This window comes from Protopterus annectens, chromosome 2.part1 (assembly GCF_019279795.1).
Source record: "Protopterus annectens isolate FY-2018-M chromosome 2.part1, PAN1.0, whole genome shotgun sequence".
Lineage (NCBI taxonomy): Eukaryota > Metazoa > Chordata > Ceratodontiformes > Protopteridae > Protopterus > Protopterus annectens.
This window is the reverse complement of record NC_056729.1, coordinates 66491533-66517239: the sequence shown is the minus strand read 5'-3', so window position 1 is coordinate 66517239 and position 25707 is coordinate 66491533. Positions and strand designations below refer to the sequence as shown.

The 25707-nt window shown below is 36.7% G+C and overlaps 1 protein-coding gene across 2 annotated transcripts in view; it reads left to right on the top strand.

Annotated features, from left to right (window-relative positions):
- The window catches only part of PTPRN2 (protein tyrosine phosphatase receptor type N2), a 4238418-nt gene that overhangs the window by 1529664 nt on the left and 2683047 nt on the right, over positions 1 to 25707 (top strand). For both annotated transcript variants that reach the window (XM_044062029.1, XM_044062028.1), the window contains exon 4: positions 21888 to 22005. In XM_044062029.1, the coding sequence (XP_043917964.1) occupies positions 21888 to 22005 (118 nt within the window). The remainder of the gene's footprint in view (positions 1 to 21887; positions 22006 to 25707) is intronic.

Below are 25707 nucleotides of genomic sequence, written 5' to 3'. Positions count from 1 at the left end.
GTGTGTTTTTGTAACAATAATACAGAGTATAATGTAACAACAGTCAGAAGTATAAGTATTTAGAATAAATACAGAGGTAGAAATCACATACAACAGTACTTATAATTTCAGTAACACACTTTTTATAACAACAGTCTTAGTCCCTAAACTTACAGTGTAAAATGTAACAGTAAATTTAGACCCTGTTTTGAAGGAACACATTTAAGATATGAATTCAGTGGAGGTAGGTGTTTTGTAGTAATCTATACCAGATCAAGGTGGATTAGCTAAAAGGTTGAGTGTTCTTAGCCTAGGCTGCTACAAGAGCATAACCAAGCATTGGTTAAATGTGTTTTAAGCATCTATTTGAATATAGTTATTACAGAGGTATGTTTTATGTTTATCTGGAGAGAATTCCTTTGTTTGGCTATGCAGTGAGATATAATAATATCCCACATAAATAGCCAATCAGAGGACAGTAAACTTGTCATGTTAACTCATTGCCTCCAGTACAGCTCTTTTCAGTGTCTACTTTTAACTCCCAATAGGTGTGGCCTGAGCCTTTATAACATGAAGTTATCACCTAACACTTCTAACAAATTCTCAATGACAGAGGTCAAATATCAATACATTTGTGTTTGCCGTCATGTATGCTTCAAGATAAACATTCTAATACCTTATATGTAGCATCGTTTTGGAATTATTAATGCAAATATGACAAGCAATATTTGATGCCTAGATATGCAGTAGGAGGTAACTGTAGAAATGCCTGGAGGCGCACTCGGCTCTAATGAGTAAATAATAACTAAGCTGTTTTCTACAAGGAAACCAAGTGAACAACACAAGATTCACAAATCCAAATGAAGTACAAAACTGTTGGTTGAACAAAGGTACAGTTTTAAACTATTCAAGCAAGCAATGAATAAATGTAAAGAAAGTCCACTTCCATGCATTATAATGAGATACTGCATCTCTACAAAATGACACAGTGAAGACACATTCCTCTGAATGATATGGGATAAAACATACACTGATTGCTTGGATTAGCTGCTTTGCTTGATGACCAGTTGTGTAAAAATATGCAATCAGCTAAGGTATCATTTTATCTAGTTAGCTCACTGAGGGGAGATTGGGAATCCCTCTTATCCTCAGGTACAGTTTGCACTGACCACATAATTGAATAAAAGAAAGTGTTCAAGGTTATAGTCTACTAAATACTTCCTCATGAGCACATTTTTAAAATGCTTTTTAAATAATGTTTTGAAAGTTTATTTTGCTATAACTGCACTCTGAACTTTTTAGAAATGATTGCTGTAATTATTCCCTCCCAGCCTTCTGCTTGTTTAAAGTATGCATAATTGTAATATGCATTTACAGTAGAGAAACTGAAAGTACTTTTTAAAATTATAAAAAGTCCACAACTGTAGCAACTCAAGAGCTGAGATAACCCAGTTAGATAATATTCAAATCTTATCATATCATTAGGGAACAGAATGCAAAATTATAGACTGGTGTCTTGGAATTGTGAATGATACCCACCAAAGACTAAATATATGACCAGATGGAGAAGTAATGCTTATTCCACATTTGTGGTAATTCAGTCAAAAGAATAATCAGAAATAAGGTATGATGTCTTTATATATCCAGTCTCAGAACTCTGTGATTCACCATTCTTAGTTAAAATACCAGATCCATTCAGAAACAATACTAACAAAGGCATGGTATGTTGGGAAGTTGGAAGAACTTCCAGAGACTTATAGATTGTAGTATGGTAATTGGCCAACTCCTGAAGAATCAAAACAGTACTGTATAACCCACTTAAAAAAACAGCATTTATCTATTCATTAACAGAAGGCTTTCTTTAATGACAGAAGTACTCTTCAGTAATATCCCAGGTAATTACTAAACATATGGTCCAGGAGACCACTCATTATCTTAACCCAATTTCCACAGAGAGCACTCTTCTGTTTAAGTGAATTGCTCAGAATCACACTGTAGGCAAACAGAGGGTGAAGGAAACAAATCATTGACTAGAGGAAACCGCACACAGCCGTGATCATCTGTACTAAATGCCAGGGCTAACAGACAGAAGGCAACAAGTCTGCTACTTCTTGAAAGAAAAAGAACAGGACCTTACTGACTAACTAATGTGTTATTGAACTCTCCGAGATGTCTGATTTTCTGCTGCTAGAAAGAACAAAAGAAATAACACGTTGAAAAATACTCATAAAATGCAACAGCTCAACAAGATAGTGGCAGCATTTAAGGAAATTCTGCAACTTGAATGTTTTCTCATGTAATCTGTCAACAAGTATTTTCACAGGGAATGTAGCTGTTGTGTGAAAAAGTGATAATGTCCTCCAGCGACCACCTCCCAGCTTTCATTCATCGCTCAACTAGCTCTTCCCCACACCAGCATGAATACATTCACACTTACAACCTCAGTAGCTTCAACCCCACAACTTTCTCAGACATTCTCAAACAAATGAACTGGCAAATTCTAAACACCCTTCCTCTTGACAATGCTATAGACTACTTCAACTCTGTCTTCCTGGACACTCTAAACTCCCTAGCCCCTCAAGGATACAAAAGGATAAAAACTAATACAGTTCCTTGGCTATCTAAAGATACAAACAAATTATGCACCAAAGGGACAAACTATGGAAGCTTTACAAAAACAATAAACTACCCAATACCTTGCTCCAATACAAACAGCTTTGCAACAACAACTAATCAACAAGGACAAAAAATCCTACTATATCAAGCTCCAGTCCAATAACGATAAAAACCCCAAGCAATTCTGGAAATCAATAAACTCACTCCTCAATCCAGGATCCAAGAATAACCCCTGTCCTGACCCAAGCAAATCTGACCTTGAACTAGGCTCTGAATTTAATTCATTTTTCATAGAAACTATTTCTGACCTGACCAAGACTTTTCCCAACAATAACCCACCTGCCCCAAACTCTTCTCCGTCTAACTCCCCTAATAACCCTCCCCTTATGTTCTAGCTCAAACTGTCTCTACTAACTTTATAAAAAGACTTCTGTCCAAACTTAAACCTTGCTCTAATGCTCCTGACAATATTCCCTCCTCCTTCCTAAAAGGTGCTGCTGATGGTATAGCTCTCCTAATCAGCATCATAATTAACAGATGTATAAAGGAATCATACATCCCCAAACTCTGGTGCTCAGCTTATATTCTTCCTCTTCATAAAGGAGGCAAAAACACCAGCATCTCAAACTTCTGCCCTATTGCTCTGCTCTCACCAGTCTCCAAAAATCCTTGAAAAGTGCATCCATCTCCAACTTATGCCTTTCCTGACCCAAAACAGTCTTCTTACACCTACCCAACATGGCTTCCGCCCAGGCCATAGCACTATAACCGCTCTACTCCCTTTCCTAGAAACTGAAAATTAAGCCCGAGATTCAGGACACTTAGTTTCTACTGTTTTGCTCGATCTGTTTAAATCATTCGATACTATCTCCCACAAACACCTATTCTATCATCTCTCAAACCTCCATCTCTCACCAACCACTGTATCCTGGTTCTCCAGCTCTCTATCAGACAGATCACAGGCAGTCAAATGGAAGAACTCCATCTCTTCCTTCCTACCTACCCCAACTGGTGTACCACAGGGATCCATCCTTGGGCCAATGCTTTTTAACATCTTCATCGATAATTTTCACACTGCTATTCCTGATGCCAAAATCATTCAATATGCAAACAACTCAATCTTAGTCTGCTCTGCCTCAAACCTCTCTGAATTGCTGACCAAAACCCAAACTGATTTTTCTACAACTGAAAACTGGATGTGCCAAAACCACCTCTCTCTCAATGCATATAAACAAAAAATTCTACTATTCCCTCCCACAAAGACATACTCCTACGACAAAAATGCTTTCAAAGTCCTTAGTCAAACCAACTCACCTATAGAAGTGGTTCCTTCTGCTAAACTACTTGGCATTACTGTTGATGAACAACTCAAATTTGATATCCATATTCAACAAAATGTTAAGAAAACCCACCAAAAGCTAGGTATGCTATACAGGAACAATCCCTTTCTCTCCTACTCTACTAGGCATACTCTGACCACTACTTATCTACTTCCTTCCTTATTATATGGAGCCCCTCTCTTAACTAACCTGTCCTCCTCTATCACCTCCAAACTAGAAAACTGCTACAATAAAATCTCAAAATTTGCCACCAAATCCAAAACTTCTACCCATCATTGCCTTTCCCTACGATCCCTAAATTGGCTTGAACTCCCAAACTACTTAGACTTCCTCCAACTCACCACTGCACACAGACTTGTATTTCACCCAACAAAATGTCCAGCTCTAACAAATATCCTTCCCCCTTACAACCCCAACAGAACTCTCAGATCTGAACATCAAAACCTAGTTACTAGCCACAAACCCAAATGTCCAGTTGGCCAACTTTTCCTCTCTGTCTCACTAGGCAAAAAATGGAATTCTCTTCCTTCCTCTCTAAGAACCATGCCAGACTCAGAAAATGTCAAAACCCAGCTTTTCAAGCACCTGTCCACAAAATGGAAATGTACCTGCCTTCACCCCCACCTAATCATGCCTAGTATATTGTCCCCAGAGGATCTCTCTCAGGTTCCTAAGCTCTCTATCATCTCCCATAGCTAATTTCCTATGAGTGTATCTAAGCTCTCTTCATCTCTTATAGCTACTTATCACACAACTCAACTTTGTAAATATTGTAAATATTGTAAATAGCTTCCTACTTTAAAAGTGTGCATGTAAAGTGCATCCACATTTACTTCAATGTTTGTATGTAAACTGTTTTCTCACCAAATACATGAGTGTTTGCTCAAATGAAACTGTATAATCCATAAGACCAGCCACAATGAATTTTGTTGACTATGTGTGTCATTGAATGTACTTATGTATGTTTTACACTTTTGTAACTTTGTATTCTCAACTGTATAATGTATCTTGGAGCTTTTCTCCCCGGGCCTCCTCTGAAAATGGGTCATTTTGGCCCAGTGGACTTCCCCAATAATCAAACTGGAAATAAATAAATAAATAAGTATTATCTGAACAGCAGGCTCACACTGACACTGCTTCTCGGGAGTTCCATGTTCTGTCAAAACAGGGTATTCATACAAAGAGCTGTATGTTATATCTTTTGTATCATCAAAATCACAGACATATTATCTTAAAGAAATATAACTTATTAATCAAATCTCTGTTTCACAAAATAGTGTGATGTGTATTACAAGAGAAGAAGCAATCACTTCACCTAGTTAGACAAACTTATAACAAACACCTTATCAGACTTGTACTTTTTATGTGGCAGACATCTTGTTTTAGACTGTGTGTCCATCAGGTGGAGAGGATGCATAGTTAGTAAGTCCCTTGCAATGACCTTCATTATCATTGTTCACTGAAATAATGTTAATTACGTGATGTCGGTAAATGCAACGCAATTAAATGTTCGTTATACTGTACTACAGATAATGCCCTCATCATAGAATGTAGCATCCCATAAACTTGAGGTTTTAGAAGAGCAGAAATTCTAAAATGTATATAGTGACATTGCATATTCATATAGGTAATGCAGATAAATATAGTTCTTATTCTGAACTTCCATTTAAATTACTTTCATTACAAAAAAATTATTATAAATTTACCATAATTTTGCAATGAAAACACAGGTTTAAAAACATATTCAAATTCTTTTTAAAGCTATTCATAAAATTAGGATTAGTATATAATAATTGTTTTTGTTAGTCATATAAATGATTATTAAACTGTGGCCTGCAAACATGTAGTTCCATTTCTTGATATTCCAAAAAAGGTATATCAAAAGGAAACATGGAATATGCTGTTTACCAATATTGATTGATTGATTGATTGATTGATTGATTGATTGATTGATTCATTCATTCATTCATTCATTCATTTTTTTTCTAAATCCTGCTTTATTTTATTTAAGGCAGCAAGGAAGCTGGAACCTATCCTGGCAACTGGTAGGCAAAAGTCAGAGGCCAACTCCAGTACATGCTGCCAGCTATTGCAGGATATAGACTCACACTAACATGACAAGCAAACCTAGTATGGAGGCTCATCAGTTCATCTACTTTTATCTGTTTTGGATGCGGAAGGAAAGAAGAGAGCTCTGCAACAAACTCACGCAGATTCTGGAAGCGCATGGAGACGTCACGCGTAAGGTACTCCAGCTGGGCACTGACTCAGAGAACCAAGCACTGTGAGGAAGCAATGTTAAGTATTTAACCAGTGTACCACCCTACACACAATATATTACTTAAAGATGTTAAAATTAAATAGAGATCAGGAGCTGGTGTTATATTATTGGTTCATAGGTGTGTACTAGGTGAATGGCCCTGGAGCCTTTACAAGCCTAGCCCATAGAAGTGCCCTGGCATCATGCCGCCGGACGTTAGTTCCCAGTGCCTCTATCAAGTAGATCCACTGGAGTGATCCCCAGGTTGAACTTTCTATTACCCATCCACTCATCAAGATTTCTCTTGAAGAAGACCAGTGAGGTGCTATGCTTGACATGTGTGGGAAGTCCAGAGCATGGGCAGTCTCTGGGTTATGAATAAATCCAGCATGTTCTGTTGATTGTGGTAATAAGGATGAGGTCTCTGGAGTGTGTGGTGTGGAGGGATTAGGATTTCTTTAGATGTCTGGGTCAGACATGTATGTCGGTACTATTTTGATTATACGTTGCTCATGTTATAAGTATATGGCATGCTGCTGTGTAGTTAATGGCCTGATAACATCACATATCAAGTGCTAAAATTACCTGGAAGACTGCTCATCCCTGACTATATACTTGGCACATACCCTTTTCAGGCAATTTAACATACTTCTTATATTTTACCTTTTTCTGCTACTGTATGTGTCAGAATATTTGTAGAGTTGACAAATGATGTGCAGTACCCCATGGCTGGGACTGATATTGTTGTCAGAGTTACTTGCACTATACCATAGTCATCACTAGTGTGGCAGTGATATAAGTGTAATTTAAAGACATGATAAAGCCTCATGGAGCAACATTTCATTACTGATTATCTTGTATATGACTCAAATAATGCGTAGTTACAGGTAGCCTTGCTAGTGTTCAACCTACTAACCCACACGACACAGTTGCCCATGCACCTACAAACAATCACACACAGTCATGCACACATACACACACACACACACACACACACACACACACACACACACACACACACACACACACACATCTAGACAGCTACAATAATTCCCTTAAATACATGCATGTATATACACACACACACACACACACACACACACACAAAACTTTAAAGTACTTACCTGTTATGGTGTTAACAACATCCCCACTTTAACAATGAATGGGTATATGCTAACAAAAGACAATGCACCCCATTCTTCTTTGTTAGGTAGAGATATTATTTGATTCATTATACCATGGAATTCCAATGCCAGCAAACAGTTCTGTTGAACCTCCCGTAGCCAATTAGCATTAGCCATGCTCCTGGGCTGCGTCATTTGCATGCAGCCTTCACAAGCCTGACCACTGCAGCACCAGAGATTTCTTACTGTTGTAGTGTTATAGCAGTCTCTGATTCACTCTGGTATAATGCAAGGATGCTACAAACAGGATTGAAAAGTTTATTATTACAGTTTTCTGAATCACAGCCCAAGCGTTATAGTGAAAAAGCTGAAAATCAGAATTTTGAACTCCCGGGTATGATATTATATATTACGTTATTTTCGTAGTTATAAGGATAAAACAAGTCAGTCAGAATTGTCAAAATGACAGCTGACCCAGGAAGTTATTACATTTCAGATGGTTATTAAATATCTGCTTATTTACAGTTTATTGACCGGGTTAGTCCCAGTAGGCCAATGGCCTCATTTCAGGGGGGGCAACCCAATTTGGTATTCACACTGACTAGTGAAAATTTAGCTAAGACAATGCAGAACTTCCCGTACTTTTCTCAGCAAGTGCCAGAGGATCATTTACATTCACTTGTGCTACCACCAACTTAGGTAGATGCGGCCTGGGGTTAATGTCTCATCCGAAGGCCAGCACACTCAGTAATGCAGTAGCCCCTTATGCTGCACTGTTAGTATTGGAAAATGAATCTAAATTCTGGCTTTAGGAATAAACCTACAGCCTTCTGCACTAGAAGTGAGTTTGCAGCTTTTGGAAATACTAAGACTACTAGGGCTATCTCTGTAACAAATTATCCACAGGTAGATGATAGGAATTCATTAATAATGGAAAGCATAACACTGCACAGAGATTCCTACTCTACCAATAACTCTTAACTAAAAAGATATCCGGTGTAAGCCACCACGACAAATAAAAATTCTGTTCCCTGAACTCTATCTTATGTGGATTCTTTAGAAGCAAGTGTTTAGTGTATTACACAATGAAAGACACTGCACTTTTTGATCTTGCCTACCTTCATGGAGCAAACAGTCTAACAAGCATCTAATCCAGATAGTTAAGTCACCCTTTTAGGACTAACAATACTTACTGGTGTGATGCTTCATAGTGAATGCATTCTCCTATTTTTGGAATCGACTCCCTCTGCAAATGAAATAAGGTGCCATGCCATTTGACTACTTTCAAAGCCACCCTTACCAATTGGATACATAACCATAAATTCACGCCTGTTATTTAAGTGAAAGATCTACAGAAGAAACTACTTTACCGTTATTACCACAAGGACAATATTCTAAGTTTCTAGGTGGTTCTTCAGCAGTAAGTGTAGAATAAACCTGAAAAACCTAAAAAATAAAAGTAATAACAAAAAAACAGCACTTCAGTGAAAGCATACCTTAAGCTATATACCTGAACAAAATATGATGGAAATATCACAGTACTTCGAGAAACCAAATCCATTTATTGATTAAAATACACAGGTTAAGCACTATGGAGAGACTTCATCAGAACAAACCAAAGACTTAGTCACACACTTATATAACAAACAACTCATCAATTAATTACATCTCAATTGGTTTTCAAAAGGGTACTTACCTAAGAATATAATACACCATTTTAACATAATACAAAAGGCACAAAAATATACAATGTAGAAAATTATTTAATTTCTAAAGCTCTCCTCTTCAATACAGGAGCTAATGAAATATACTCATTGATGGCTAGAGTAATATTAGAGTGCAATTTGGTAATTTTAATCAATAAATGGATTTAGTTTGTCGGGAGTACTGTGATATTTCCATCATATTTTGTTCAGGTATGGAGCTTATGGTGTGCTTTCACTGAAGTGCTGTTTTTTTTTTTTTTTTTTTAATTAGTTTTATTTTTTGGCACTCTACCCTCATTTGTTTTAGTTTATTAGTTTGGTTTTACATTGGGTTAGTGAATCACACTGCCAATACCTAAATTATATTATCAAAGATTTTTTAGCCATTTTTCCTTTTTAGAAATTGGAGTGTGTTTTATCATCCTAAATGGATCGGAATATGGAAATAATCAACAGACAGGCAGAAATAACATCTGTTTAGGGAGATATTTCAAATAGTAATCCAGATAGATCAGATGGTAATTTAACACAATTAGTAATGATGCTTTCACAGCAAGTTGCTACTTTGGATAAAAAGATCGAAGGACTTCAAATCCCACAATCCACTGAGTCCATGAGAAGGAAGGAAGTGAAAACTTTCCAATCTAAGCTGACCAAATAAGGAGACTTTACCAATGCAAGCTCTATTGATGTGAATAGCATCTCATCAACATTACACAATGCCAGGCCTGTAAATAATAATGCAACCGTTTTTATTAATCCAGAAAAGGATCATTTTAATTTTAGAGACTGGATGCAAAGGGACATATCATTCCATTGTAAAAATTTTAATTTTAGCATGCAAAACTTTAGAAAAGAAAATTAAGGAATTAGAACCGAAGCTCTTTAAGGTACAGAACTTACAATGTGATAATGCGTTTCTGAATGAAAGTCTTAAGAATAAACATGCACCTAAAGGGTTAAGACTTTATAAATTCCCCAGTGGATTATCCCTTGGGAACCAGAAACAGATGAACTGTTTACATTATTTGACAATTTTGGCTTGCAATTGATGCACTGTATTATTAAGTGCAATGAGAAATGTGTTAGGAAGTTGTTTCTTGATTTGGAAAAGCTTAATGAAGATATTACTAAGGATTTTCTTTTTGAATTTAATGTTAGTAAATATGACAATATATTTCATAGAATTGAAAAAAAAATGTTTCTATAAATCTAAATCATAAACAACAAAAACTAAGGAGGGACAACCAAGATTATTTGGTTAAAAAAGTGTATCCTGTTCCGAAATCTTATTTTTCTGATGTTTAAATAGATTCTGATGTAATGGGATTTTAAATGATCAAGGGATCAGTGATAATGCCTATTTTGACTCTCAGAATAATTTCCAGCAAGATTATGATCAGAAAATAGGAATTTATACAGTAAGTCATATGAGAATGAATACCCACCCCCTCAGAAGATCTGAATGTTTATTTAATAAAAATAGCAAGCTTTTTATATCTGAACATACAAACAAACTCAATGAGAGGCAAGGGCAGGGGAGAACATGGAATAATTAGATCATGAGGAAGCCTTAGTCACACAATTGAGTTGTTTTACACCTGTTGCTAGTGGAAATAGTAATTTAATAGAGAATGAAGGTATTTTAAAATCATTCCATGGTTTTAATATTTTTAATTATACACCCCCTTGAGATAAATTAAACTTTTTTTTAAACTTTTTATGAAAGGGTTTACGTTTATTCCCTCATTCAAAGTTGGTTTAGTGGATATTATTATAGAACTAAAACTATTTACCCTTAAGTTAAATTTTCAATTAATGTTTCTTAAGCAAACAACCATGGGAAATTCTGATGGTAAGAGAATATTAAAAAGAAGAGGTTGTTTTATCCCCTCCATTACATCTGTTAGTATAGGTGTTTGAGAATATTTGTGCAACAGATATACATTCAACTTTGCCTGATCAACAATTTAATAAAAGTAATACAAAGTGCAATCTAACAAAAATAATATGATTTAATGCAAGTATTAGGGAAGGATGAAACAATGAGAATAATGAAGCCTGACAAGTGAGGTGGACAGTCATTTTAATAAGATTGATTATGTCAACTCACTCTTTAATATATTTTCAGATGAAACTAGATATCAAATATCTTCTAGGAAAGAAGTGTTCTTAGCTTATAAAAAAGTAAATTTGCTTATAGAGGATGCACTTTTACAGGGTGTGATTTCTGAGGAGCTGTTTGACTTATTAAGGGTTGATCGTCCATTGATTCCTGTGGCATTTGGCATACCAAAAATACATAAAGACATACAACATCCACCCTTCAGGGTTATTACATCTGCTAATAGTGGTCCCACACACACCCTAGGTATATTTATTGATAGGCTTTTTAAAAGAGTTTTTGATTCAGTATGTTATCTTTTAAAGGAGTCTTGGGACTTTTCAATCAAAATAAACCAGAATTGGTATTCACAAAATTGTTGTTTTCTGCTATTGATGTTACTGATCTTTTTACGCCTATACCCCATGAAGAGGGTTTAGAGTTATTTTATGAGGCAACTAGGGCCCTTATAAGCTTTAATGACACAATGGTTAACTTTGTTATGATAGCCATGGAATTTATCTTGAAAAATAATTTTTTTATGTTTGAGAGTGAATATTTCAAGGAGTTTAAAGGAGTGGCAATGGCTGCTAGCTGTGCCTCCCATTATGCGAATATGGTACGTTATGCTTGGGAAGACAAGTTCATCTTTAATTCTGAATATTCATCAAAGTTGTTTGCCTATTTTCGATTCTTGGATGATATTTTAGTCCTATTGAAAGAGTCAAATAAGCAACCACTTTTATTTGTTGAATATCTTAATAATTTATGCCCTTATTTTATGTTTACTTCAACAGTGTGCAAATTTTCTGTCAACTATTTAGATGTTACACTTTTTAAGGACACGTTAAAAGGGGCTTTTAATTCTAAAATATTTAGAAAGGAAACATTCTCTAATAATTATTTGGATTATAAAAGTTGTCATCCTAAGTTTACAAAAAGAAACATTTTTAAAGGGCAGCCCGAGTGTGCTCGGATATTACCAACTTTAATCTTGAACTAGAAACCATAACAAATATGTTTGTTAATAGAAGCTATCCCAGTGATCTGCTTGATTCAATAAAGGCAGAGGTGTTGGCAGGTTGGGGTTCTAAGTATAAACCGTTATTAGGTTATACAAGTTTTGGAGACAACATCATTAAGGGTCCAGTGAATTCATATCATAGAGGTAGTATGATTATACCCTTTGGCAATGGTGGGAATTAGATAAAAAACATAATTTCTAGGAATTGGACTTTATTTAGGGGTAACCCCAATATTCTAAATATTCTTGGTAATGAACCCCATTTTGTCTTTAAGACTGATAAAAATTTTAAGTATCTTTTTGAACACTCTGTGCACTTTGTGGCTATTACATGTAAAGGTACGTCAAAGTGTGGTACGTGCAAACAATGCCCCTATACTATAGAGTCAAGCATTATTACTTTGAGGGGCACGGGTTACAAGGTTAATTTAGTTAAAGGTAATTGTAACACAAAAGGGTTAATATATATTTCAATCTGCCAGACATGTGGAAGTTATTATGTCGGGAAGACAGAAAGAAAGTTAAAAACTAGAATATATGAACATTTATACATAATAGCAAAAGGTAATCTTAATAATTCTTTATAGAAACACACACTACAGTGTCAAGATTTTATAAAATTTAAGTTTGGTATATTTTCATTTATTTATTTATTTATTTATTTTACATTTGTTTACCAGGAAAGTCCATCTGGACACAGGTCCATTTTCAGCGGAGGCCTGGGGAGAAAAGCTCTGGACAATGCATAAAACAAACAGGTGAGATATACAAACACATAGTCTATGGTAATCAAGTTATAACATAGTAAATGTGAAATTTACATATAGCAATAAGATGAGAAACTTTGGATTATAGTTTTGTGTAGTGCAAAGTAAAAATAATATACATTCTTTACATTAATGTCAATGAGACATCTATATAATCACATTTGCAAGAGTCATCACTCATCATGGCATTATAAACTGGAAATATCTTATGCTACACTCATATGGCTGGGATTGTTATGAGCTAGGAGGATGTTAGTAGGTAGGAGGGGTAAGACAATGTAATAACTGAGATGTTGTTACTAGTAGTATGGGTGAACCGGCATAAGAGTCCTGAGCACTGAGAGGTGGAAATATGAGACAGAGTTGAGTATTTAACATAATGTTTAGGGTGGCAAAGTAAGTCAAGATTTTGGATTAGAACAAGGCAAGTAGAAATAAGATTAGTGGGTCATACAAGAATCCAGATGGGTTAGTTGTGTTGGTAGATAAGAAAATAACAAGGCATATTGGGTTGAGGTGGTGAAAAGGATTGTTAATTAAGTGATTAGTCTGAGGAGTCACAGGAGCATAACCAGGTATTCATATAGTGTGCTTTGAGGTGCTTTTTAAATTTTGTGGTGGAGCTAATAGAGGTCAGGTGGCTAGGTAAAGTATTCCAGGCCAGAAGCTAACTAGAGATTTCCCTGTGTCATTTTTATTTTTGATGACTTCTGGGTGGTTTGGGGTACTAGATCTAAATGTTCTTGTTATAGAATACAGCTTAATTAGATTCTGGAGTCTTGGCTGGGTAGTAGTACAGTTTGTGGGCTAATGTCAGTTGATTGGGTTTCAGAAGTCGAGGCAGCTCTAGCCAGTTTAATTGTTTGAGAGCTACACAATGATGGGTTCTGTATTGGGATTCAGTAACAAATCTTGCAGTTTTGTTATAACAAGATTCTAATTTGCTCAGATCAGTTTTGCGGATGTTAGTATTGGGGATGCATAGAAGAAAGCAGACAGCAGGTGTGTCCTGGCTATAGTGGTTTTAGTGTGTTTAGTGAGAAATTGCTTGTTCCGATAGAGGAGTCCAAGTTTTTAGTGAACTTTTTTAATAGTTTGGGCTATATTAATATCAAATCTTAAGTTTGTTGTCTATTTGTACACCTAACAGTATGGTGTGGGCGGTAGGGGTGATCATGGTTTTGTTATTGGACATGATGGTAAAGTTGTTGCTTAAGGGGGGATCTACCTGGGCTGAAAAGCAGAAGTTTTGTTTTATTTGGGTTTAGGATAAGCTGAGAGTTAGAGAACCAAGTCTTGGCTTCTGAGAAGCAGTTTTGGATTAGGGACTGGAGGTCATCTGTTGTGTAGGTTGTACAGATGAGGGTGGTGTCATCAGCGTATTATACTACAGAGGCCTTGGGGGTGGAGGATGACAGCTGATTGGTAAATAGAGAGAATAGTAGTGGGTCAAGTATGGAGCCCTGAGGGAAACCTAAGGATAAGTAATCCAAGGGGAGGGTGGTGGGAGCTATCTTTAGAACTTAGAGAATTTTTTTGGATTACCAGATTGTGATCTAATATTACTCCAGGCATCAATGAGTATATTTCATTAGCTCCTGTTTTGAAGTGGAGAGTTTTAGAAATTAAATAATTTTCTGTACTGTATATTTTTGTGCCTTTTATATTATGTTAAAATGGTGTATTATATTGTTAGGTAAGTGCCCTTTTAAAAATTAATTGAGATGTAATTAATTAATGAGTTGTTGTTTGGTATATAACTATGTGACTAAGGCTTTGGGTTGTTCTGATGAAGTGTCTCTATAGTTTGAGGGACGAAATTGTGTATTTTAATCAATAAACGGATTTGTTTCTCGAAGTACTGTGATATTTCCATCATATTTTGTTCAGGGTTAGAGCTTATGGTGTGCTTTCACTGAAGTGCTGTTTTTTTTTGTTATTAGTTTTATTTTTTGGCACTTTACCCAGGATTGTTTTAGTTAAAAAATAAATGTATAAATAAAGTAAAGCAAAATAATACAAACTACATCTTTCCCAGAATGCAACATGTTTACCTAGAATGTTCAGACTTGTAACCAGAAAACTACAAACATGTGGGAGGGTTTATAGGTTCATAGGTAGGTACTAGGCTATCTGCCCAAAGGCATTTATAAGCCTAGCCGGAATGTGTTGGCTTTCGCCGCCCCCTTAGATTAGTTCCCTGTGCCTCTGTCCAGCAGAGCCATTGAAGTGATCCCTGGGGTAAACTTTCTGTTTCCCATCCACTCGTCAAGGTTTCTCTTGAAGAGGGTTAGCGAGGAGCTCTGCCTAATGTAGATTGGAATCTTGTTCCAGAGCATGGGAAGTCTCTGGGACAGGAATCTATCCCTCCAGCACATCCTATTTATTGTTGTGGTGAGGTTTAGATACTTGGAGTGTGTGGCTCGAGAGGATATGGGTTTCTTTAGGCGAGGTTGGACATGGCCTTGTATGTCTGGCAGAGATCACCTCTGAGTAGGCGGTATGCAACCGAGTACAGCTGGAGTTTCTTCAGTCGAGCTGCATAGGGCATCTGCTTGAGGCCAGTGATCCTCTTGATGAGGTATTTCTGTGGTCTTTCCAGTTGTTGCAGGTGTCTTGTAAGGTACATCCCAAATGGGGCATTGTACTCTGTGATGGGTCTGATGAGTGATGCATAGAGTGGCCCAATGACCTCTTTTGATCTGGATGCAAACCGTTTTGTGATTAGGTGGGCCACATAGAAGGATTTTCTAATAATTTTGGCAATGTGATTCTCAAAGGAGAGGTTACTATCTACTTGGGTCCCCAGATCCCTTATTACGTCTTCCATATTTAGGAGGCTACCACCTATGTGGTAGTTTGTGGGTACTTTGTTTTTTCCAAAGGGGATGACTATGCACTTTTTGGCATTTAGCTTGAGGCCATGGTTTTGACACCAGGTATCTGTCTCAGTGAGACCCTTTTGGAGGATGTCTGTGTCAGCCGGAGAGTCAATTATAGCCCCTAGTTTGCAGTCGTCTGCAAACCTGGTCAGCTCCTTTGCTTGCCTGTACCTCTGAGAAGTATATGCCGAAGAGGAGGGGTCCTAGGACTGAGCCCTGGGGAATGCCACTTGTAACCGGTTTAGAGTCAGACCTAGCTCCCACAACTCTTACCATGTGGGTTCTGTCCATGAGCCAGCTGGCAACCCATCTCGTGATGTAGGGGTTTATGTTCAGGCTGGTGAGCTTGTCTATAATACCTGAGTGGGGAATGGTGTCAAAGGCCTTTGCAAAGTCTAGGTAGGCTGTGTGGACCACCTTTCCCTCGTCTATAGCTTTGGTAACTGTGTCAAAGAAGTCCACCAGATTTAGGAGGCATGATCTGCCCTTAACAAAGTCGAACTGGGTAGGGTCCAGTGTTTGGAGGTTTCCAATGTCTCTGTTAATGAGATCCATGATGATGTGCTCCATTTACCCCCCTGCTATGTAACGTAATTACATTCAAAATCACCATCACACAGAGATAATGTGAATACTTGTTTCTGTTCCAAAAATCAAGTATATTTTCATGTAACTTTCTTTGGTGAATTTAGAGAAATACACTGTAATAAAAACACAGTGATTAAGTAAGTATAATTTAAGCACTTGTGGTTTAGAGAAGAAACACTGCCATATAAAGGCAATGCATATGATCCCATATGATAGTGCAAAAGTTGGCTGGAACCCTTGTAATTTAAACAAAAGTGATTTGTTTTATAGCTGTATGTGTCCACTTTATCAATAGTATTATATAAGCTTCACCTGACCAAACCACCTCAGGCTGTCTTGATTTTTTGCCAGAACTGCCAGTTCATACTTTTCTTGAATATACACATTTTTTTTCTCAGGTACAGGCTGTCTGTAACTGCCTTCTAGTAAGTTTTCCTTTAGAATTTCTATTTAAAAATGATGTTGGCTCGTTGGGTTTCCAGCAGCGAGGGTTAATTTTTGGTTGTGTGTGTCCCGCAGTATAGCTGCGCTTTAGTGACATGGAAGTGATCTGGGAACAACAGTGCCACTGTGATCCTGTTCAATTAAACTGACTTAAATTGTTATAATTGGGGCCTGAGCCAGTGTCTACTTCCTAGGCTCTAGTATAGACAAAGGGAGCAGGAAATTGCCATAGACTGCTTCTCAATCCAAATTTAAATTAAGAATGTCATTTCATTTTACTTGCATGTTAGGTTATTAAACACAGCATGCAGAAAAAAAAATGAAGTGTAATGTTGTGCTGTGATTGGCATGAAACCAAAGTGATTTATTATATTTAGCACACCAGTTATCAAAGAGATGAAACTACACTGTAGAGAGGTTAAAATGATTTGCTTTATGTCTTGGTGAAGTAGGTCTGGTCAGAAAAGCAATAACCAAAATTAAATTCCCTAATCGGGTACTGTTGGATGTCTCAAGTGAAAAATAGGGCAGTTGTTCTGAAATTATAGGAATCAATAACTGAAAAATATTATGCTTGTTCACAGAAGGTGAAAATTAGTCTATACTTCAAAAGTCTATCACACATTGGTTCTGTAACCTGAATCAGTAATCAGTTGACCTGGTCGATGAAAAAAAGCTCAAGTACTTAGTAAATACAGATAATTAAAATTCAGAGTTTGCTTGTTTTTTGTATGAGTACATTGTAATTAAAATATAATGCATCTTGTAGTTTAGTGCAGTGGTCTGAATGCTACTACCAAGGAGCTTCTTCTCCAGTCCTGGGTTTGATTCTTTCGGGCTCTGTCTGCCCCATGACTTTAAGCAAGTGCTTTAAGCAGACAGTACTTTTTGCTTGACCCTGAAAAGAGGCAGTTTTGCCTAGTGATTTCAGTATTAAGTGAATGAGATATTTGTATAGATAGCCAGTAAAGAAATTGCTGAGCATTTCTCTACTGGGACAGATTTCAAATCAGGAAAAATAGGCAAGCTTATTTTCAAAGCATTGCCTGGCAGCACAGAGGGTTAAGGCCATGAGCTGTTAACAAGCTGCTATCTCTAATCCAGGGTTTAATCCCTTCAACCTACATTTGCATACTGTGGGACGGAACAAATCACTTTACCAAATTAGGCTCCAAAGCTGAGCCTTGAAAGATAAAAGGTACAGAAGGGATATCTAGTATACAGTGAGTTTTCTTTTTTTCATTTACAGTCTTGATACATCATTATCAAAAGTCAATCTGCACTGTAGGCATGTCATAAACAGGCTAGCAACACCCTTAGTACATCATCAAGGCTATGAAAATACCCCCAAACCCACTAAATTTATACTACTTGTTAAAAATGAAACCATCGTGTATCTCAGAGCATGATGTACCATATTAGTATCTACACATAAAGTGTATATAGCAACTATGCAAACCCAGAGTGCAGGCCATCCACCAGTACTAATGTATACATTTCCCAGAGGTACACAGGTGCTCGAAGGTTCATAGGAAATTATTAGGCTAATGGCTCAAAATCCCTAACAAGCCTAGCCATTATTACCCAGATTTTACCCAATTTTCTGTACCTAAGGGATAGAGGATGGGTCAGGTTTGTGCCTATGACTTTGAGTTTTTTTACCAGGCTGCCCCTATCCATGAGGGACATGGGTGCCACCCCAGGAGTTAATTTATGAGTCCCCATCCATTTATCCAAACTGAGTTTGAAGAGGGTCAGGCTGTTCCAGACAACAGATAATCTCTGAGACATATCTTTTTCACCAGCTTGTTTTTTCATGTCATAGATCAGGTTTATGTATTTGGATTGTGTAATCCTCTTGGAGTTAGTCTTCTGAATGTTTAGGATGATTACAGGCTTGATTGATGGCGTCTGTTTCTACTGACATGGCACTGTCCATGAACTTCAGGAGGGGCCTTTGTTGTAACATAACCTTTCAATAGGACCCAGTACTTTAGGGAGGTGTGTGATGCTATAGGAGGCACACTTGGTGTTGGCTATCTCCTCTATTGTGTTGTGGAAACACATAAACTCATATACATGTATTTATAAATGTGTCACGTATTCTGCAGGCCAGTACCTGAGGTGTACCTAGTTTGTCATCTGTTTCTGAAAGCCCCCTGTAGCTAGTCTAGTGAGCTCTATGTATACCTTGATGCCCGCTACTATAGCAAGAATATGCATTCCTCCAAACCTGCTTGCAGGCAGGCAGTGTGTCAGCCAATGCTTGTGTGGTATCTCTGTTCAGTAGGAAATTATCGTTAAGGTGCAGGTCTGTTAGCTGGTGGTAGGTAATGTGTCACTATTTTTTTTTCTTCTTGCCATTTGTCCCCGCATTATACAAACAGTGGTGAAAAAAATGTCATTTACTAAATAGTACTTGCTGTTACATGTGCAGGTTGCTGCTACTTTTAGCATTTTTGCTTGTTACAGCTCCACAGTTTTCCATATCCTCCTTGTTATTATAGTAACAAGCATAATTCACTGTGTAGAATCTGCAGTTTACATCTATAAATCATGGCCAATTTTCAGAGCCACACATTTAAATCATTATGCTCTCATTAAATTGTGCACCTTCATTTGCATGTCTCCTATTCCTATACCATTTTTCTTTTAGCTCTATAGTGCTAGATAGTACTATTCATTGCAACATGCCCACATGTGGCCACATCCCACACAGTGGCACATCGCTTATGATGCAGCATTTTTATAAATCTCTGCCAGTTGTGATCACACAAAAACTGTTTCTTCCAAGAAATAATATGGTCCATATTTTGTATTCTGGAACACAGAACACAGTGTTGGCTTTATTGGTCTGAATTTGTCGATTAATAGACTTAAAAATAAATAAGTAATGGGCATTCAGAACTGCCATATAGCTGAAACACCTGGTGTCCTTAAGGGGTCATTTGCATATATCCCATAATCCTCTTTTACAAGAGGTTTCAAGAAATCACACAGTGCAAACTGTAGCTTGGTTAGGTTTTTCTTGTTGTTTTTTTACATATTCTGGAACACAAGTATAATGTTCAGCTCTTGAAGTTATTCACAGCCAAGGACAAAATATTTGTTTCATTCAAACTATCCTATGTGTTATTTTGATTCCCTATCAGAAATGTTGAAATTCCAGTAACTGTGCTACATTGATGTTTGAAAATTCTTATCTTTTTTCCCAAATATTCAACTGTGTAGATGAAAAAAGATATATTAACAAGTTGTCAGCAGCTCAAATACTCGCATATTTGTCTCCAGAAATTTTAATTATTTAGCATCTGAACAGAAAGTTTTGTATGTTCACAGAATGTCTAAGCCCCTGAATTAGATTTCATGATGAAACAAGTCATGGGCAGTCAGAATTGCCAATTAGCTGAAACACCTGATGTTCATAAGGATCATTTGCATATATCCCATGTGCCTCTGATACAAGAGGTTTAGGAGGTCACTCATTGGAAGTTCTAGCTTTGCTGGAGTTTTCATTTTGTTTTACTGATTGGTTTTTCGGTGACCTTCTTACTTATTGTTTTAGTTTGCTGTTTGGGATATTTTTACAGCGACCCTAATGATAATGGACATCAGCTGGGTGTAACAGCCCTGTGTTTTTAATGCTTAGTGAAACACTCTGTATGTGCTGTGCTGATGGGGTCATAACAAAGCTGAAATATGCATATCCACAGCTGGTGGGGGTTGGCTTTATTGGCCTGCAATTGTCCAGCAAAAATGACAAAACAAGTCATGGGCATTCAGAATTGCCAATTAGCTGAAACACTTGATGTTCATAAGGATTATTTGCATATATCCCATGTGCCTCTGATACAAGAGGTTTGGGAGGTGACTCAGTGAAAGTTCTAGCTTTGCTGGAATTTTCATTTTGTTTTTACTGATTGGTTTTTCAGTGACCTTCTTACTTATTGTTTTAAAATGTCACTGCTAATTCTTCATATTTATCCATTCGGGATAATGCAGAATATTCCCATCTAGGCTGATCCTGGGCACCTAAATGCTATGGGGAACAGGACATTAGCACTGTTTTCATGCACTTTTTATTATCTTCCTGATGTTTTTTAGTATTGCTTATTTGTTTGTCTGTTAACCACATTGTTAAATACCTTAAACAGCTTTAACTTGCCTGTGCTGTATTTCATTTTATGGAATGAACTTTATTTAAAAATATCTCTTGCTAAGGACAATCACATTAGCCCATAATTAAAATAGTTTACAAAGATTTTCTGACTAGCTTTCGAGGAATTCATTTGTAATTTAGTATGAGATTGTTTAAAACTTACAGCTTTGAAATCACTGGTGAAATGATGGGATCTGGTCAGTTATTTCAGGGCAACAGTTACCCCATTGACAAGACAACTCATTGATTAGGCAATATCAGGATACTGCTATCTTGACGTATTACAACTAACTGATTCCTAGAAAAAAAAGCACCAGCATAAACTTTTTGCATGGGGTAAGCTGCTTCTTTTCTGTACCCCTTTTATTCAGTATTGTATCCCCCTTGTCCACTGCTTATGCATTCTAACGCCAAAATTGCAGTCTTCTGGATAAAGAGAAACAGTTTTTCTGTGTACAGAGATGTTTGTTCCCTTTGTAGGCAGGTTGTTTCTTTTCCTTTAATACAGTGTCCAACAAAACAGGACTTGACTATTTGAACACATTAAGAAAAACTCATTGAAGAGTCTGTAGACATGCCCCTCGGCAAAAACCAGATTAGGGACCCAAATGTTGTTTCCAAATATCTTAAGTGAACCTGATGCAATTTATAATTTTTAAAAGATAGGACTACAGTTTCTCCTGAAATGAGAAGTAGTTTGAAAGCAATTTACAAAGCTCACATTCTCACTGGAATGGAGATGCTTTGTAGTAAATCATTTCCAGTTTGTAAGGAGACTGAAACACATCTCAAATGAAGGAATAGTTGCTATCCTCAAATGTACTTTTGAATGGCACAGTGGATTATCGATATTTATGTTTAATTTTTCTGTGTCTGCTCTGTTTTATTACTTAGGTTTAACGTGGAAGGATGATGCAACACAGCAGGTTGTTTCTAGTGAGCTGTTAAACCTTCGCAAGATCCATTTCAGACGACCTGAAGTTGCTTCCTCTGAAAGTCCCACTATTCCAAGGTAAACTTGTTAACCTTTCCTACTTCACATACTTTTCATGAAAGGAAATGTCCTAATGAAACAAATAATAATAATAATAATAATAATAAAAGTATGGCTATATTCAGTATGTCCATGGAATGATAAAATGATTTTGTCTTGTCTTGCTTCCCAGTGGTATATCATTTGCTGACTTTAGAGTTGCATTACCATTGTGCAGAAGTGGTCAATAATCTGACATAATTTTCTTGTAGGAATATATTTACATTGTTTTGTTTCAGTACTTCAGTGATGTTAGCTCTGCCTGCCTTTGTGTAGCAGTTTTGTTTCAGTTGCTATCTTTCCCTACAGCTTCTGTTCCACAAATAGTCCCATCAAGGATACATTCTTGTGGCTTCCTGCTCCTTTGCCTCTCCTTCTTCCATTATGGTAATCAAGAAGGCGATTCAGGCCAAGTCACAATACTTTAGAAGTAATGTCAACCGACTGCCATCTTGAACACTACTTGGAGCACACTAGCATGCAATATCAGATTTTGCATATTGCATTATGGATGGCTGCTAAAGACATACGTTTGTCTTCATTGCTTCATGCTTTTTGCAGTATAATAGTGACAGGTGCAAACTAAATTCTCTGCTTAACTAATGACGCACTAAGAAATTTGCTGATGCCTAACTGCGGACATACACTTGTGCCATATTGTATCTGTGTAAGAATTAAGCCTCATGGTTCAGTCTGCTATAGGGTATGAGGCTTTTACCCACGTGCCTCTGTTGCTCCATAGTGACTTTCAGTGTGTATTGCCTCATAGCCTCTTATTTACTAATGTCCTTAATTATCCATTGACATGTGGTCTTGTTACTCTGTAGAGCCCTTACATATTCACTGATACATGGTCCTGTTACTGTGTATAGCCTTTACCTATTCATTGACACATGGTCCTATTAGAATGTAGAGTCCATCACTGTTTATGGCCACATGATCATGTTACCCTGTAGAGTCATTACCTACTGATTGTCACATGGTCCTGTTACTTTGTAGAATCCTTACCTATTCATCAACACATGGTCTTGTTATGCTGTAGAGTCCTTACCTATTAGATTATTTACTTATTCATTGACACATGGTCTTATTACTCTGTAGAGTCCTTACCTATTCATTGACAGTTGGTCCTGTTACTTTTTTGAGTCCTTACCTTTTCATTGGCTCATGGTTCTGTTACTCTGTAAAGACCTTCACTGTTTACTGCCACATAGTCTTGTTATAAGTATTGTATTGTCCTCTTTATCACAGCCGTGGTGGTGAAGTGCCAGCTCGTTGAGTCCCACTGGATGAAAGTTTGCTCTAGTCCAGTACCCACACTGGATAAGTATACAGATTCAGTGAGATGATGCACAAGAGGTAGGCTTGAGGATCTGTCATGTTTAGTCATTTCTACTGCCTATACAAGGCAGATTACAAGCTCTGCATGTAGGTAGGGGTGTCTCAGTTTGTTTGTTTGTATTGTAGGTGTTGTGAGGGGCTGGAGTGCAGGTGAAGTGAGGTGTATGAAAAGTGTTTACCTCTATATAGGAAGGACAGTGGCTTTGAGTGTGCATGTGTGTGTTTGTGTGTATGTCTGTGTGTGAGACAGTGTGTCAATGTGTATATTTGCTTGAGTGTTTCAGGGCAGTAGAGGTCATTTTGCTAGTGTGTGGAGAGAACAGAGTTGGGATTTGTCTATGCATTTGGGTAGTCAAGTGTGTGTGTGTGTGTGTGTGTGTGTGTGTGTGTGTGTGTGTGTGTGCACATGCATGTGTGTGCGTGTGTGCATGTGTGTGTGCATGTGTCTGTATGTGTGTGTTTGCAATGCATGTGCTCCAGTGGGTGGGGTGTGTATGTGTTCTTTATGATTTGATAAGTGATAGGATGTGAGTACTCTATGTGTGTTGGTGAGGCTTGTGACATGCATAGTGTGTGTTCAAAATATTGCAGTGCATGTGGTCCTGTGCTAGTATAGGATATGTGTTGTGTATAAGATGTTTGATCTGCATTCGGTAACTTGCGGTGTGTGTGTGTATGTTTGCGTGTGTACCTGGTTCGGTGGTGGTAGCATGTGTTTTTGTGGTAGATTGTGAGATACTATGTATGTATATGTAGACAGAGGAAAAAAGTGAATTATTATGGCAGATCAGGCTTAATGCATTTACTTATCCAGGCCTCAATGAGAAATGTTCACTAATCTGTCTCTTAAAATTAAGAAGCTTAGAGAGGTAATTGATAGGTAATTTTATATGAAAAAATGGTATAATAGTGATTTGAATAATCATTTGGTAGAATTATTTGTTTATGTTTATATGGATAATATATAAATATAAATAAAAAATATAAAAATAAAAAACAATTATAAGAAATAATTTTTCAATAATTCCTAGATAATTTAAACTCTATAACCTTCCTTATTATCTGGAATAGAAATACTTAACAATAATAACAACAATAAAAATAATTGTAACAATCTTATGACCTCTGCAGCTCATTAAATTCAATAAATAATAAAAATAATAAATCTAGATAAATAATAATTTCAATTATTAACATACAAATAAGTAATTAATTTATTTTTAAGGCAAAATAATTTTAAGGTATTGGCTTTTTATCTATATTGTTTAATTTTTTATGATTTAATAATTGCAAATGTTGAGTTGTAATCGAGCCATATTATAGTTGTGATTCAAAAGGATCACAATTTATTTTTTAATAAACAAAAGGGCTTATTATTTTATTTCAGAGATTTCTGCAAATCACTCATCCATTCAAAATGGAACGCTTTCATTTATAAATCATTCATTTAATTTTTTAACTTTCTGTTTATTATTTATTATGTTATAATATATTTACTTCGTAACATGCAAATGTGAGTACTTTTAACATAAATAATAAATTTCAAGAATAAACTTATTATGTTTAATTTAGTGAACATTCATATTATTCATATTCAGTGTTTTCAAGAATGTAGCAGTAGTGTCACTTTAAGAAATTCCATCATGTGTTTGAATTTTGGCGGGTTTCCTAAGGAAGGCTTGCTATATAAACAAGTATGCACTACTTTTAAGATGTTTGTCAGTTTATCTGAAGAAGTTTAACCATTGAGTTAGACGAAAAGCATTGTATAACTTTGTTAACGTTTAATTTTATTACAATAAAGCATGCGAAGTAGCGGTTGCCTAAGCGGATTTGTTTGCAGTTGTAGATTGTGAGATACTATGTATGTGTATGTAGACAGAGGAGTGACGCACGTACTAGGTGTGTGTGTGTGTGTGTGTGTGTGTGTGTGTGTGTGTGTGTGTGTGTGTGTGTGTGTGTGTGTGTGTGTGTGTGTGTGTGTGTGTGTGTGTGTGTGTGTGTGTAAGATGAGGGTGGGCTGTGTGAGATTTGAGTGACAAAGGCTGTTAATGCAACTCTGCATCAAACAGCAATGTCCCAAGGCAAGTGCAACTTTGGAGCTGGTTATATAACTAGCACCAAACAACCATCTGGTACCTTGGCCTTTCACCTTCAAGGATACATCCACAATCGTAATAAATACCAGGTGAACCCCACACTCATTAAATAATTACTTACATACAGTTATATACTTAAAGTGCACAAGACCCATTCCACATTAGTACATTCTATTTTCTTTTTCTACAAAAATTCTTTTTAATAATTATTCAAAAAATAAGTTGAATAAATATATGAATA